The sequence below is a fragment of the Theobroma umbraticum genome, unplaced genomic scaffold (assembly GCF_002168275.2).
Source record: "Theobroma umbraticum cultivar Fairchild unplaced genomic scaffold, ASM216827v3 scaffold_30.0, whole genome shotgun sequence".
Classification (NCBI taxonomy): Eukaryota; Viridiplantae; Streptophyta; class Magnoliopsida; order Malvales; family Malvaceae; genus Theobroma; species Theobroma umbraticum.
Window position 1 is genome coordinate 2,875,229 of NW_018397254.1, and position 16,487 is coordinate 2,891,715.

A 16,487-nucleotide genomic window follows, 5' to 3' on the forward strand; every position below is an offset into this window, starting at 1 on the left:
CTGAGTTTTGAATACTAGAATCAGAACTAGAACAAGAGGTGTTTTTCAAGAATGGAAGCATTTTGAACTTCAGATCTTCTTATCTTACATGGGGGGTTTCTATGAGTATGATGAACTGTGATGATACTGCCTTCAAGGACTTAGCAAGAATCAACACAATATGCATGCAAATTTTTTAAAATCAGAACTCAGACAAGAAAATTAAAATCAAAAAGTTTTCAGACTAGATAAATACCTCTTGAACCGGAATGGCTCTAATACCAAAGTTGATTAGGAATCGACTCCGGGGAGGAGGATGGATGCTCAAATATGAAAATATAATATTTGAAATTGAAATTTATTTATTTATTTTGAAATACAATATACAGATTTTTTTGATTTTGGATACAAGAGTTTCCAGAAAAAAATATATTCTTCCGGTTGACCACTCCTATTTATAGAGCTCTAAGTTGCAGAATCTTGGTGTTGCAATAACAATTAACGGCGTTAACTTCTCCAACACAATCCCAAGTTTTTCCCTGGTATCTGGCATTTCACCATCTGGCATTTTCCACTCGAACAGATGCAAGAATGTAGCCAATATATACATCAACATCCTCTCCCCCAGGCGAAGCCCTGCGCATATTCGCCTACCAGACCCAAACGGAATATAATGGAAGTTTTTCCCTGAGTAATCCAAGTTATCAGCATGATCACCAGTGAATCTCTCAGGCTGAAACTCCAAGGGATTGTTCCAAAATTGGGGATCCCTATGCATAGCCCACGCATTCATGAAAACCTTAGCTCCTTTTGGTATAGTATAGCCTCCCACGGTGCAACTTTGGGTCGGGGAACGGGGTAGGAGCAGCGGAGCTGGTGGATGCAATCTTAATGCTTCCCTCACAACTGCGTGCAAATAAGGCAATTTGTAAATATGGTATTCTTCAACAATTCTGTTAGCACCCACAACTTCTATTAATTCTTCTTGCACTTTCTTCATCGTTTCTGGGTTAAGCATCAGTTCCGCCATTGTCCATTCAAAAGCAGTCGAGGTTGTGGCGGTTCCCCCCAGTACAATGTCCTGTTAACAATTGAAAAAGACAAAACAAAAAGATTACTCGGTGTCTTGGACACTTGGAATACTAAAATTTTTGTTTTTCCTAGTCAATGGGAATTGAGAGGAGGAACTTTACCGCGAGGAAGGCTTTCATTTGTGCTCGGGAAAGTGACTTTCCAGTGTCTTGATCTCTGAACTCCAGAAGGAACTGCAAGAAATCATTACTATCTTTCTTTTTTGTGCCTTGACCTTTTTCCTCGTTCTTTTTCATCCTTTGATCGATCACGGAATCGAAATTTTGTTCTATCCTCTTGGATGCCTTTTTCACACCCCTCTCTATTCCTTGTACATCAAATCTCGCCAGACTTGGGATGAAATCTGAAATATTTGGTTTTCCCCATATAACAATGAGTTCCGACACTGCTGCGCGAAACTCGGCATTGGTGCCAGCTCCTTTGTCTCCTTGAATCGTGCCACCCCAGAACATGCTAGTTATCATGTTGATCACTGTTGAAAAACGCCAAAAGTCCAACATCAATGGGGATTCCACCCTTCCCAAGTACATCTCTAACACTGTTTTGAACCTCATTTTTTCGTAGAGAGTAAAAGGCATCAAGGTTGCTTTACTCTGCATTTCCTGGACGAATACCCTGCGCAGAATCCGCCATTCCGGCCCATAAGGCGTGAAAGCAATATCCTTTCCACCAAAAGAGAAAGCCAGTGCTGCAATGGTCGGGTTACGGTTGGCAAACATGGTGTCTTGGTCACGTACCACCTCTTTTGCCAAGTTTGGAGAGCTTATTATCACACATTGTCTCTGTCCAAGCGGAAGTTTATAAATTGGACCATAAATCTTGGTCAATTCCATGAAAGTTTTGTGGATGTTTCCACTGAGAAATGGGAGGTAGCCGACCAGGGGTAAGCCACGGGGTCCCGGTAGCTGCTTTGCCTTTCCTGATCCCCTCAATTTCTTGATTGACCGTGGAAACAAACACAAGGCTAGTAATAATGTAATAAGAATACAAAGGACTGTCATTTGTGGGAACCTCTCTCCTTTGTGAAAGAAGTCTTGAGTTGTCATCGCAAAAGATTGAAACGAGTGAGAACGTGAAGGGTTAAGATGAGTTTGGTTACTTTAAAAGCTGAAACCATTTGATACCTTAAATAGTTGAAGTTACCCGGACTTACTAAGGGAATTTGAATACAACCATGATTAAAATTTGTTATCAATCTTTTTCTCATTTTTCTTCATAAAAAACGAGGAAAATACGAAGGAAAAATGTAGGGACAAACTGTCGGCACGTGAATCCCATTGTACATAAGAAAATTGCAAGTTAGGAAAGAGACGTAAGGGAGGACGGCACGGGCAAGATTTGCAGGTGAGTAAATGAAGAAAAAGGAGATGAGGTTTAAAATCGATAAAAAGTGGTCCACTCGTTGTTATAGATTTGGGATGAAATTAAGATGGAGTTAAGGATTGTCAATGTTACAATTAGAAGCAAAAGTCTCTACGTAACATTCTTTAATATTTTCTAATGTCCTAAAACAATGTTTCCTTTTTCTTTTTTAAACACCTATTATAATATATTACTCTTTCTTTTTTTTGTATTTTTATATTTCAAAATTATTTCCTTTATGATTTTTTATATTAAAAGTTATAAAACATCAATTTTATAAAGAAATATTAAAATTTTAGTATAAAATATATTAAAATTAACTCTTTTAAATTATGTAAAAATCAATTTAAAATGATAAGAAAGAGACAAGAAGGGTAAAATAGACAATTGAAAACCGAATACCCAAAAAGCTTGGGGCCGATATGTGCCTGATTGGAACTGGCAACTTGGAGGTTGTTAAGGCTATTAAAGAGGATTAGGGAGCTCTGATAGCAAGGCTTGGGTGCAAACTTTCTTTACGCGTGTGCCATGTAGATTGGGTTTACAGCCCACCAGCAGAACTGTTGATACGAGGGTGAGCAATTGAGCAATTTAATCGATATGTTCTGTCATTTTAAAGATTAAAAAAATTAAATATGTTTACAAAATTAATTAAATTTGATCACATATAAAAAAAATAAAATTGATTAACTATTAAATTGGTTCAATCAGTTTAATTTTGAATCAATGAACTAAAATTTTATCATTTTTTATGCAAATTATAATACTAAAATTTATAAACTTTATCTATAATTATAAAATATACAAATAATCTTAATATTAGAAAAAATTATAACATTTATTCTTTCACTTACATAATTATGTCTTTTCACATAAACCATCAAATTAACATTCAAAATTTAACATAACAAAAAGTTAAAAATAATAAAATTAACATCTACAACATATAAAACCATCTAACACAAAATCATTAACCGCCGTAAATTATCAACTTGTTTAAAGAGTTTAGGATTTAAGCTTAGGTTTTACAGAAAAGAAGAGTAAAGGGTAAAGGCTACTAGATGAGAAAAAAAGAAAAGAGTAAAGCACAGGTGGTTAAAAAATAAAAATGAAAAAGTGAAAGGTGAGGAATGCAATTTAGTAAATAGTAATTAAAAATTAAAAATATTATATATATATATTATATTTTATATAAATTTAAACTAATATATATAATATTATATATTTTAATTTATATAAAAAATTAGTTTAGTTTTTTAGTTAATTTAATTTGCAAATTTTAAAATCGAGAATCCATCAAATAAATTAATTGAACTAAATATTGTAAATCAATTGACCTAGTAAGATGAATTATTTTATGCAAATAACATTTGATTCGAGTGAATAATTGATCTGATTCAATTTTACTCACCTCTAAATACATTTGCTCTCAACTGGACGTATAGCTTGTTGTTTCCACTTAATTTGGGATCAATGCCTGTTTATCCATGCATTAGAAAAAAAGCTGGCCAGTTCAATGAGAATTATACTCTTTTACTTCATTATTTTTAGTTGGTTATTCAACAAACTTAATGAGGCGTTATTGTCTAAATATTACACAACACTGTCTCCTGAATTATGCTATTAGACGACTAAGTTTGGTAAGAGGCAATCTAGTGCAGAGAAATACAATTATAAAGTTAATTTAGATAGTGCTCGAGATTAGATAATCTTGGTGTTGGAATAACAACCAAAGGCTTCATTTTCTTCATAATAAGTCCAAATCTCCCGGACAAATCTTGCTCTGCACCCTGGGGCAATTTCCATTCAAACGCATGCAACAATGTGGCCAAGGTGGAATATAGCATCTTCTCCCCTAGAGAAACTCCTGCGCACATTCTCCTTCCTGAACCAAATGGCATGTATCTGGAGTCATTTCCTAAGTAATCAAATTTGTCAGGATCATTCAAGAACCTCTCAGGTTGGAATTCTGAAGGATTGTCCCAAACATATGGGTCCCTATGAATGGACCAGATATTTAAGAAGACCCTGGTGCCCTTCGGTATGGTATATCCACCCACAGTGCTCGATTGGCCCGGACAACGGGGCACTAGCAGGGGCAGGGGCGGGTGCAACCGGAAGGTCTCCTTCACGACAGCATCTAGGTAGCGCAAATTAGGCAAGTGAACTTCTTCAACGGAGCTGTTTGGACCAACAACATCAGCTATTTCTTTCTTCACTTTTTCCATTATTTCTGGATGTTGCGTTAGCTCTGCCATTGTCCACTCCATCATTGTTGATGTGGTATCAGTTCCACCCACCACAACGTCCTGATTAAAAATTATTAGCATCCAAAAAAAAGAAAAGAAAAGAAACAATGGTGTATGAGAGAACAATCTTACCATCAACAGGGCCTTGAGTTGATTCATTGTAATTGATAATGAGCCATCATCCTTCTCCTTGAGTTCCAAAAGAAGCTGCAAGAAGTCTTTTTGTTCAGTCTTTCCATCATCTTTTTCCATTTTGGTGCCAACGTTCATTCTTTCTTCAATCATAGAGTCGAAAAGTTGATCAAACGAATGAGAGATTTTCTTCATTTCCCTCTCAATTCCTTGTATGTCAAACCACGCAAGCACGGGGAAGATATCAGAAACGTTCGGTTTTCCCAATATCACCATTAACTGTGTTATAAGCTCTCGAAAGTCGGTCCAAATTCTATTCCTTTTCTGATCTCCTCCCTGTTTGCCTCCCCACAACATGCTCATGACCGCATTGATTGATGTTAAAAATGATAATTCACCAAAATCAATTGGCTTGCCAGCATTTTTATACACATTTGTAATGGTTTTCATCACTTGTTCTCTTCGTAGACCATGGCAAGCTTTGATGCTAGTATTGCTAAGCATTTCGCGCACAAGAACTTTCCGCTTCATTCTCCAGTCGGGATTACTGTAGGAATCAAATACAATATCATTGCAGCCAAAGGTACAAATCTGTGCAGCAATGGGAGGATCCCGCTCAGAAAATGTTATGTCGTTGTCACGAACCACTTCTTTTGCCAGCGAGGGTGAGTTAATCACCACGCATAATTTGTTTCCAAGCCAAAGTCTGTAGATAGGACCATAGACACCAGCCAGTTCTGTAAAGACCAGGTGAAGATTATCCGTTCCAAGAAATGGAAGATATCCCACCAATGGCAAGCCACGTGGGCTAGGCGGCAATGGCGCGATTGACTTCCTCGCCTTCCTAATGTGCCAGAGTGAAATTGCTAATATGGCAATCAGAAATGAGCAAGCAGCTCGAAACAGTCCATCTTTCTGGTTGCTAGCATTCCAGAGCCATGAACACGAGCTGTAAGCTGTGTGCAACATCTTGTTGCTTTGGGAGGTGAAACAAGAAATTGTAAGTTGAAACACTGAGGTAACCAGGAAGTGCACACAGCCAGGGTCTGATATTGCCGATCAGGAGTGAGCGTGATTTATAATACTACTACAACATTCGTTTTCCCAAAAAAGGCAAATGGAAAAATGAAAAGGATTTACGGTGACTAGAGGACAAAAACTAAGAATGTTCAATGGTCTATGTATTCTTCCTGATGAGAAAAAGCACGTGGTTGTAACTTAGAATTCAAGTCAAACGACTAAGCTAAATGCTAACGCAGACTAGTCAGAGTAGACGGGCACAGCCATAGTCCCCAAGACTTCCCTACAAGCTTCGTGCTCTATACGATCTCATCTAGACATCCATAGATTATCCGCAAATCTATAACACTTCTATGATAGTGAGTCGAACAATTAACTGCATCTTTGTAAAATGCGTTGTAGTTTCCATGCTAGTAATTGAACCATTACAGGTTAAACAAAATGAGATCGCTAAATAAGTAGCAAATGGTATTATTTTGTCACGGTTGGTGAGGGATAATTAGTTTCTTGGAAAAAGTGAGGAAAGGGATAGAAAGAGTTGTGGGGTTGTCCGGATTCATTGTACCGTGATTCGAGGAGGCGCAGCCGTGGACTTGGACGGACTCGGGAGTGAAATCTTCATGCTGCTGTCAATATTAGTTTTTCCACTTTGGTTTTTCGCTTCATTCCTTTCTTCCTATTTTCTTTGTTTTTCTTCTTCTATTTCTTTTTATTTTCTCAACTTATTTATCTTTTGAACCAAATCTCTAATTTTTTTTACTATATTTAATAAAATTAATTATGTTATATAAAATTGTGAGGCCTAAGAGTTTGCTGGGTTTATGCTAAAGCCGGCCCTGTCCAAATTAGCATTGAACACCGAAAAGTTGATTGTCCTCTGGCGGATTCTGCTACCATGGAGCTTCAGTCAAGCTCCTAATTTCGGAATCTAAGAACGGCAGCACCAACGCAATAGCGTTGCTTCGCCTACCCGGTCAAAAGTCACCCTCGAGCGACGCGATTGCATGAACTCATTATCCATATACACTTTTTGATTTTTTCCAACTGCGAAGTCTCTAATGTCGACTGGTCAGTTGAAATTTCCCTGGTATCATCATTCGGCACCTATTCCATTGGTTATAAGCCGCAAAATTCTAACGCATTATTTCTGCAAATTTCTCAAATGTTTAAGTCCAAACTTGCATAAAACTAATCGGCAACTTTATTTGAATTTGAATAGATTGACTGATATTATCAACATCTTTTTGAAACTTTTTTTCTTATATAATTGAAAAAAAAGAGATTTGGATCTTATTCTCAAGAAGACAATTTACTAATTAATAAGCTAAATGACATTTTCTTTAAACTTTTCAATCTGAAAATTTTAAACTTTAAACAGAAATGCACAAGGAAAAACTTCTTCCTCTTATTCCTTCAGTTATACAAATAAAACAAGGAATTTTATTTTACAAATTTTTTTCAAAATTTTTCTCTTAATTTTTTTTATTTTTCTTTTTAAAATAAACCAAACAGAAACTAAATGAATTATCCTTAACTAACTTTATAAAGGGTTGTTGACATGACAGCTTAAATACTAGTATAGAGTGTTTTAATTATTTTTTTAACTCATCATCAAAGTTTATGAACATTTACCTAATGGTTTAGAGAATTAAAAAAAAACAATGAATGTGTTATAGCATTCTATATAACTTGTTGGTTTCATCATGAACATCTTTGTGATATCTGTCTAGAGGTAACTGTTTGAAGAAAAAAAATATACGTACATTGCCTATAAGAACCCATCATCAAAGGGCGAGGTATTGGGAGGGTATACTGATCTAGATGTGAGTATACCAACCAATATTTCGGTTTTATATAGATAAGGATGACTTTTGTTCTTGGGTAGGGGGAAAACATCTTCTTCCCTCCTCGTGTAATGAATCCTCTTTTAACTTTGAAATAAAAAGATTCCTTCATCTATTGGACCCGATAGATAAGCCAACATATTGTGCCCTTTTTCCTTTAACTGTTTCTTTTTTTATATTAACAAGTTACTGAAATATGTTACAATCGTGAGATTATTATTTTAATATTTAAAAAATTAAGAGTTTGAATCCCTAACATGAGCTATGAGTTCATAAATGTTTCCATCTTTATTTTATTTTTTCTAAAAATGAAAAATTACATACAAAAGGTTGTTGGGTCATTTAGTAATAATCAATAGTACAAAAGTATTATTTAAAGGTAGTTTCGGTTCGATTAAACATCAAAGTCCTGTTGGTTTCATTAGACCCAAAATAAGGAAAGCAAAGTTTTGTTTGGCCTTTTTGGTCTTAATTATATATATAGACTTTTAAGCGAACCCAATGGGCTTGAGGAAATAGGTATTGGTTTTTGTTAAAAAAAAGGTTTCCATTTTAGAAAAAAAAAAAATCCACGAGATGAAGAGAAATGCTCCCACTTCACAAATCAGCCCTGCCCCCGCCAAACACCATTAATTACGTTACGTTATTAATAGGGAAAAAAAAAATCGGAGGGAAGATTAGGGAATAGCACAACATATGGATCACCAGTTTTAGCTAAATGACATGTACTCTTGCTGGCATGATTCTTCGGTTAGGTCAAATTTTCGTCAAAGTGAAACTCTTGAATTAGATTTTTGATACTCTATTTTCATTTATGAAATTAATAGTATTTAAAAAAATGTGTCAATAGTTTATTGAAAAAAATTGTTTTTAATAATTTTGTTTTAAAGATGGTGATGAAAATGACAAATTTAATTATGCTCGATCAAAAGCTTTTCAGATTTCAACAGATGAAGATAGTACATAGATAGAAGAGTCTTACAAGCCACGGATTCACAGATCGTGAAGCTTGCTCTATTCTGTCTCATCATCTAAAAAAATAAAGTATTGATTTGTTGAAGGATGTAAATCAAGGAAAATGAAGTGAAGTGTTAGAATTGCTGGCTTAAGGGATCACGACTTCTATAATTAATTAGGCATTGCTATTTGGAAACGGAAAACTAATACTACTAGTGGAAGAGAAATCTGAAAAGCGGAATTAAAGTACAGACTGAGGAAAAAGCCAAGTAAACAAGACAAGGACTTTAGCCCTTAGCTCGAGGGCTTTATTTGGAGTTGTTAGACTGGTGAATCATGAGTGGGAAAATGAAGGAGACCGAGTGGAAGCAACATGTGCAGAGACGTGCACGGAAAGAAACTACACAGTTTACAGGGTAGATATCTGGAGTGGGATCGATGGTGGCGGCATGTAAGGAGTCGGACAGAGTTTGAAAGTATTGAAGTTTGGGTAGCATCCACATATGGCAAGACTTCGTTATCATTTTACCCTTATATATTGGAACCGGGCATTTGCTTGAGTTTAAAGATATGGTGACCCTCTTGATGGGCATGGTACATTGTAGAGCCCAAATTGAAAATTTTATAAATATTCTGTATTCGGGCCTATGCTGGTGTCTCCTCTCTTGGATGCAAACAAGAAGCAATTAGAAGAGAGTAAGATCTTTTTTTTTTTTTTGATAAGCCATAAAGATTTCATTAAAAATTGGTTGGGTTACCTCAATCCATAACCCTCCAAAAGAACAGAAGTTTGAAGAACCTACATATACACTGGACAAAGAGAGTAAGATCGTCTACTACAAATTACAACAGTTCACCACCCAAAATCAACAGTACTTCAAATTGAGAAGCATATGAAAGCCCAGCTTCTTTGTTCCATTTGAAACCAAAACACTAGCAGCGGTGACAAATCCAAATTGCCAGCCCCCACGGATCACCTGGTTTTCTATGGTTATGCCATATTAGAGTAGTACCCACCCCGAGTCTCAAGAGTACAGCTCTAGCGCCAGGGGTTGTTTGAGGCTTTTGGCCCTGGTTCGTTAGCCGATGCGCCTACAGCAAAATCCCAGCCGTCTGACTCAATGACGTATATCAATATATTTTTTCACTTAATTACTTTATTTGTTTATTTCGCAAATTTATTTGTTATTAAGAAAATATTACATGCTTTGATATCTGAATCTTTCTACTATTCTATAGGCAACGGAAATTTGCTAAAAAGCAATCTAAGGAGTACAAAGGAGATAGAATAATAGTTTAGTACGACTACATTATAGTAGTTACTTTATGTATAGTTCAAGATTAGGTAAGCTTGGTGTTGGAATGAGAAGTAAAGGCTTCTTTTTTTTCATAACAATTCCAAATTTGCTGGACAGGTCATGCTCTGTGCCCACAGGCAATTTCCTCTCAAAAGAATGCAGCAATGAGGCCAGCATGAAATATAGCATCTTCTCCCCAAGAGGAAGTCCTGGACACCTTCTCCTACCAGAGCCAAATGGCATGTACCGAAAATCATTCCCGTAGTAATCAAATTTGTCAGGATTATTCAAGAATCTCTCAGGTTGAAATTCTAAAGGATTGTCCCAAATGTGGGGGTCCCTGTGAATGGACCAAATATTCAAGAAGACCCTGCTACCTTTTGGTATGGTATAGCCACCAACAGTGCTTGATACACTCGGACAACGGGACACAAGGAGGGGCAGGGGCGGGTGCAATCGGAAGGTCTCCTTTATCACCGCATGTAGGTATCCTAAATTAGGCAAGTGATCCTCTTCAACAGTGCTGTTTAGCCCAACAGCATCAGCTAATTCTTTCTTCGCTTTTGCCATTATTTCTGGATGTTGTATGAGCTCTGTCATTGTCCACTCCGTCACAGTTGATGTAGTATCCGTTCCACCCACCACAATGTCCTAGTTAAAAATTATTAGCATCCATTACCCAACCAGAAAGCAGGAATAAAAGGTGTATATTGTACCCAAAAAGAAAAAAAAAAGAAAGAAAAAAGGAAAATCGGGGTACGATAACAAAACTTACCATCAGCATGCCCTTGAGCTGATTCGTTGTAATAGATGAGGCGCTATCTTCATTGTCTTTGAGTTCCAATAGAAACTGCAAGAAGTCTTTCTGATCACTCTTTGCATCATCTTTTTCGTTCTTGGTGGCCATGTGATTCATTCTTAGTTCAATTACAGACTCCAAAACTTGATCAAACAAATGCGAGATTTTCTTCATTCCCCGCTCTATACCTTGTATGTCAAACCGTGCAAGTACGGGGAGAAAATCAGAAAGGTTTGGTTTTCCCAATAGCACCATTAATTCTGAAGAAATCTCTTTGAACCAACCCTCAATGGTAGCTGCTTTCTCTCCTCGGAGTTTGCCTCCCCACAACATGCCCATGATCGCATTGATTGCAGTTAAAAATGACAATTCGCCAATATCAATGGGCTTGCCAACATTTTTATACACATCCCCGATAGTTTTCATCACTTGTTCTCTTCGTAGACCATAGCAAGCCTTAATGCTAGCATTGGTAAGCATCTCACTGGCAAGAACTGTGCGCTTCCTTTTCTGCTGTAGGAGTCAAATACGATATCATTGCAGCCATAGGTAATAACCTGCGCAGCGATGGGAGGATCCCGCTCAGAAAATGTTTTATCCTGGACGAGAACCACTTCTTTTGCTAGCAATGGTGAGCTAATTACCACGCATAATTTGTTTCCCAGCCAAAGTTTAAAGATGGGACCGTATATTCCCGCCAATTCTGTAAAGACAACGTGTAAATCAGTTCCAAGAAACGGAAGATATCCCACTAATGGCAAGCCACGGGGGCCAGGCGGCAACGGAGCGAGTGGCTTCCTTGACTTCCTAACAGTCCAGAGTTTCCAGAGTGAAATTACCAACGTGGCAATCAGAAATGAGAAAACTGCTCCCAGCAGTCTATCTTTCTGGTTGCCTCCATCCCACAACCATGAATACAAGGTGTAAGTTGTGTGCGACATTCTAGGAGGGGAAAATGGAAAGGAAATTGTAAGCTATAGGGCAAAGGCAACGAGGAAGTGCATAGAGTTTGATGATGCACCGAGCTAGGAATTGAACATAAATTATAGCCACCTTAAGGAAGCGACACACTTGGTTCGGAAAGTATATCCAAAATGAAAGGTCATATCAAAGGGCAAAGCGAAGCAAAGTAGATTCCCATGCGGATTTAAACTGTTAATGGTAGGCACAATAACAAATTTCAATGGTGAAAGTCAAATTTTACGTGTCCTAATTCTTTACCTTCTAATTTAATAAAATTTCTTTGACTTTATGCATTTTGACGTTGCCATTTTCTCTGCTCTAAATACTCACATAGAGACGTTTGTCTAGATGCATAATGATCCAAAATTAATCTTATCTGTCAAAATTTAGGGAAAAAAATCCCTTATGTGTAGTGTATTTCATTCCATTTTCTTTAATTTATATGTCATTCATAATAATAATAAAATTCAACCACGAATAGAATTTTAGCAAAAAGAACAAATCACCTGTGATGGACTAATAAAAAATAAATTATTGTTTTATCCGTAGCATAATGAAGTTTTTAAATTTTATAAATGAGTTAAAATATTATCTTATATCTATTTAGTTATTATATATATTATAAATTTTCAATTTTGTAAATATAATTTAATGAACATGTAACAATTCTTTAATCTCATTTATAAAGTTTAAAAACTCTTATCAACAATGTATAAGATAATAATCCATAAAAAAAAAGAATAATATAATAAAAGAAATAAATAAAAATGAAGAATATAACAATAAGAAAAACATCCTTTTATGATGAAATGCAAAATAGCATAGAAAGTACCAGAAATTTAAAAAAATAAAACTTCCAACGTAAAAACACATAGCATGGCATTTTAGGCGTTAGCTATTGAATAATTTATACTCATAGAAAAATAAAAAACTAAACCTATATATTGTTGTAAGCTACCAAAGTTATCGTCCAATGCCAAAATATGGGGAAGAGCAGCCCCAACAGAGTTAAAGTCACCCCTCAATGCTCAAATTAAAGTTTCTATCGTGCAAAAGTCACTACAGATGACAGACAAGGGGCGTCGGTTCAAGCTTGATTTGTCAAATAAGCTCCATTTTCTTGTCCAGTTTTTAATTGGAATCATAGTTTTGAACTTTAGTTTTAGCTATAACTCTAACATTATAATAAAAATTGAGATTTATTATGGGGGTTCTGTTCTGAAACTTACGTGGTTTGGGGAGCTGTTCTAAAACGCCGTAACCAGTATGGTGCAAACATTGATTCATGTGTGTAAAGCTGAGGTGATTATGATTCCAGGAATCGAAATTGACAGACTGAAATGACTGTGTACTTGAGATGATTTGGGTGCCCGATGGGATTGAGGGGGTTGCTACTAGGGGTGTATTAAGACTTTCTTGGCTAGATTTGGTGTGCATAGGGGGAAATATTTTACACAAGGTGGTGATTGCTCTAACGCCTTCGAGCATGGCACTACCACGGTGTTCTGCGTCTGGCACTAATGTAGCCCCTTTCATTTCTGTCACAAGCTCTAAGGCCACATTATCTTTTGTGGACTAATGGTTCTCCATCTGCAGGTGTTGAGTTCTTCTGGTTGACACGTTTTCTATATGAGTTTCTTGTGTTGCAATGCTGTGTAACGTGTCTTTGGTATCATTGATGGAGTGTTTTAACACGGGTTGATCTGTTTTCTTTGTGGACGTCGGACCATTCTTGTTATGTGTGTCTCCAGGCGGTGTCCTTCCCAGCTCTAGCTGTCTTAAGTGAACCGTTTCCAGTTATGGAAACTGTCAACTTCTTCATTCGGGACCTTCGTTTCAGTTGGCTTCTGGTGTGTTGTAGAAAGGTAGACTCATGCTGGGTTCCCATCTTCTATGTTACTTGGCTTTTTCAAGAGTTGTATCAGATTATTGATACTTAATAAAAACTAATCACTTGATGGACTAAAAGAAAAATACTGGATATCCATTCCATTATTTGGATAAAGTAATTTTTTTTGGCACTTATCAACTAAGAATAGGATATCTAGTTTTTAGGTTATTTACAATTTTTTCCTTTAATTGTATTTTTTTTATATTTTACATTGACAAATATACATAAAAACATCTTTTCCTTCTATTTTTCTCGTCATCCCAAAGTATTATTATACTATATTTAGAGAGTTACATATTCCTTTTATCTTTAAAATTATATTGTTTTTCTTAAAAGTTTTTCATGACCTAATTAATAGAGCCTTAACTATATAACTAACTTTAATTAATCTAAAATTGAGTATAAAGAAATGGTCGAAGATATATGTACAAAGTTTTTTTTTTTTATATTATTGGGGGAGAGAGGATTTGAATTCTACTCTTTGATAGAGATTATGTACTAATCAATGAGTGAAATGCTTGGATGCAATATACCAAGTTTATTGAAATGACAATATTACTAATAGAGATAGGAGAGTTTGGCATACCTCTTATTTATTAGCTCTTTGGTTTGGTTAAAACAATTCAATTTAATTCCTTTGTACATTCCAATGAACTTTTAGACTTTAGGATGAATCCCACGAAATTATTACTTACAACAAGCAAATGGATATATTTTATATTTAAGCAAATTTTAATGATGTTTTTTTTACATAACATTTGATATAATTTTTAAATTATTGAAGAAAATTTTAATAAATTTTTATTCTTCTATTATGTTCAATATATTTTTGTGCTAAGTTTAATAAACTTTTATGATTAATACTTAATTAATTATTATTAATCAAAATATTATTTATCATTTTATATTTATATGTTATTAATGAAAAAAGTAAAAGAATCACATAATCATGTTATCATTACATATCAATATTACATTATTATTTATTATGATATGTCAGCATATCATATCAACACTACGTGAATAACATGTGACACTTTACCTTAATCAATCCGTTATTATAAAGATTTATTTGACTTAAAATTAAAATATTATAATTTATTTAATTTAAAATAAAAATATAAATACTTGATTTAGTGTAATAATAAATAAAAATTTATTTCAAATTTTTAATATTTTATATTTTTGACGGAACTGTAAAGATGCTTTAGAAACAGGTGTGACATATATCCCAAAATAAAAAATGCCACGTGCATGTTAGATTATGAAAAGGTTGTAGTTATTTGTAAATTAGGCATCGGCCTGATCACTGATGTGTGTGCTAGGCCCTTCAGGCATATAGTTTCGAAAAAGGGCAGCTGTCCTAATTTTGATAGTAGTCTTTGGGTTGGCTGAGCCCCCGATGTATTTCCCCTTTATATAACAGATCGTTATCAATACTTACGTCAATGAATACATTATGGCATTTTTATATAATTTATATAGGATTCATCATGGAAAATTTGTCTTCGTAACAAAAAGATATGAATATTGTATACCTTCATCTATTGGACTCACCAAACCCAATTATATCAAATCTTATTCGTTACCCGATTTTTTGAGTATCTTTCCCAATATGAGAAATAAATTGTTTTATAAATCAGCCACCCCGACTATGCATGTTGAAAAATTAACAACAGATAAGTCAACTCTTCTTTTATATATATATATATATATATATATATATATATATATGCATGTTTTTTGAAACATGTTACAACCGTGAAATCAATACCTCAATTATAATGTTTTGAAAAAATTAAAGTCTTGAATCCCTAACACAAAAGTTATCCGTTCATAAAATGATTCTATCTTTTTTTATTTATTTTAAAAAATACAATACAATAAAAAAGGCTATTGTGTTATTGAGTCTAATTTTAGTTCAATTACGCATCAAACCACCTTGGGTTCCGTCAACAAGGGTCTGGACATCTCACTTTTCGTCTCATTAGGCCCAAAATAAAGAAAGTAAAGCCCTGCTAGGCTGTTTCGGTCTTATGTTTATAGACCTTTAGGGAACCCAATGGGCTTCTAGAAAGGGTCATTAGTTTTCATTAAAAAAATGTAATCAAGCAATCAATAGCTTATTTTATTTTCTTTGACTTTTGGTATTTCTTATTGCGTAATGAGTAGCCTACTACTGGATTCGGTTGCATTATTAAAAGAAACAATATCGGAGGGAAGATTACTCGTAACATGGAGTTGGAAGCGTAATCTTAGGGCTGTGTCAGGAAAAATAAAAAATTCTCCGAAGACTTGGTCAATTTTTAGCTAAATGACACGGAGCCTTTGTTTGCGTATATATCTTTATAAAAAAATTTAAAATTAATCAGAGTGGTTCGAAATTCTACCAAAATGAAACTCCTGAATTTGACTTTTAATACTTTTTTTCTTAACAAAGTTCACAATATATTAAAACAATTAAATTATGTAAATATTGTATGAAGATAATTATTTCTAACATTTTTTAAAGGAAGGTGAAGACAATGGCATACTTATACTCATCAAAAAGCCTTTCAAATTTCGACACAACAACATGTTACATAAATGAAGGAGTCTTACAAGTCATGTACTCCCGGTCCCGAAGCTTGCTCTAATCTGTCTCGGCATTACAAAAATTTAAGTGCTGGTTTGTTAAAGGATGTAAATCAAGAAAAATGAAGTGAACTGTTAGAATTGCTGGCATTGATGCATGCTTAGTTTGAGATGGATTTTTGTTTACTGGATAAGATGGAGATGAGTTTGTTGACTGAAATAATATAATGCTTGATTTTAACCCATGGAAAGTAATTGTATTGATTCTTTAATGGGATGTCTTTTGGATAACGATGCTTGTTATCTGCAGGGAGCAAAATTACACCA

General features: G+C 34.9%; 3 protein-coding genes across 3 annotated transcripts; all 3 read right to left on the reverse strand.

The window, feature by feature from the left end:
- Positions 1-323: 323 nt before the first annotated feature.
- Positions 324-2,171, reverse strand: LOC110422166 (flavonoid 3',5'-hydroxylase-like). The gene is made up of 2 exons (XM_021435963.2): positions 1,173-2,171; positions 324-1,060 (listed from the first exon to the last, which is right to left on the reverse strand). The coding sequence occupies exons 1-2, from the start codon at positions 2,115-2,117 to the stop codon at positions 431-433; spliced, it is 1,575 nt and encodes a 524-aa protein (XP_021291638.2). The 5' UTR covers positions 2,118-2,171; the 3' UTR covers positions 324-430.
- A 1,775-nt stretch (positions 2,172-3,946) lies between these two features.
- On the reverse strand, positions 3,947-5,848 carry LOC149527701 (flavonoid 3'-monooxygenase CYP75B137-like). Its single transcript, XM_089783642.1, has 2 exons — positions 4,815-5,848; positions 3,947-4,742 (listed from the first exon to the last, which is right to left on the reverse strand). The coding sequence occupies exons 1-2, from the start codon at positions 5,781-5,783 to the stop codon at positions 4,113-4,115; spliced, it is 1,599 nt and encodes a 532-aa protein (XP_089639768.1). The 5' UTR covers positions 5,784-5,848; the 3' UTR covers positions 3,947-4,112.
- Positions 5,849-9,754: 3,906 nt separating this feature from the next.
- Positions 9,755-11,673, reverse strand: LOC110419139 (flavonoid 3',5'-hydroxylase-like). The gene is given in 3 exon segments (XM_089783997.1): positions 9,755-10,584; positions 10,709-11,244; positions 11,247-11,673. Coding segments are annotated over 3 exon segments (1,593 nt in total). The 3' UTR covers positions 9,755-9,954.
- Between the last annotated feature and the right edge of the window lie 4,814 nt (positions 11,674-16,487).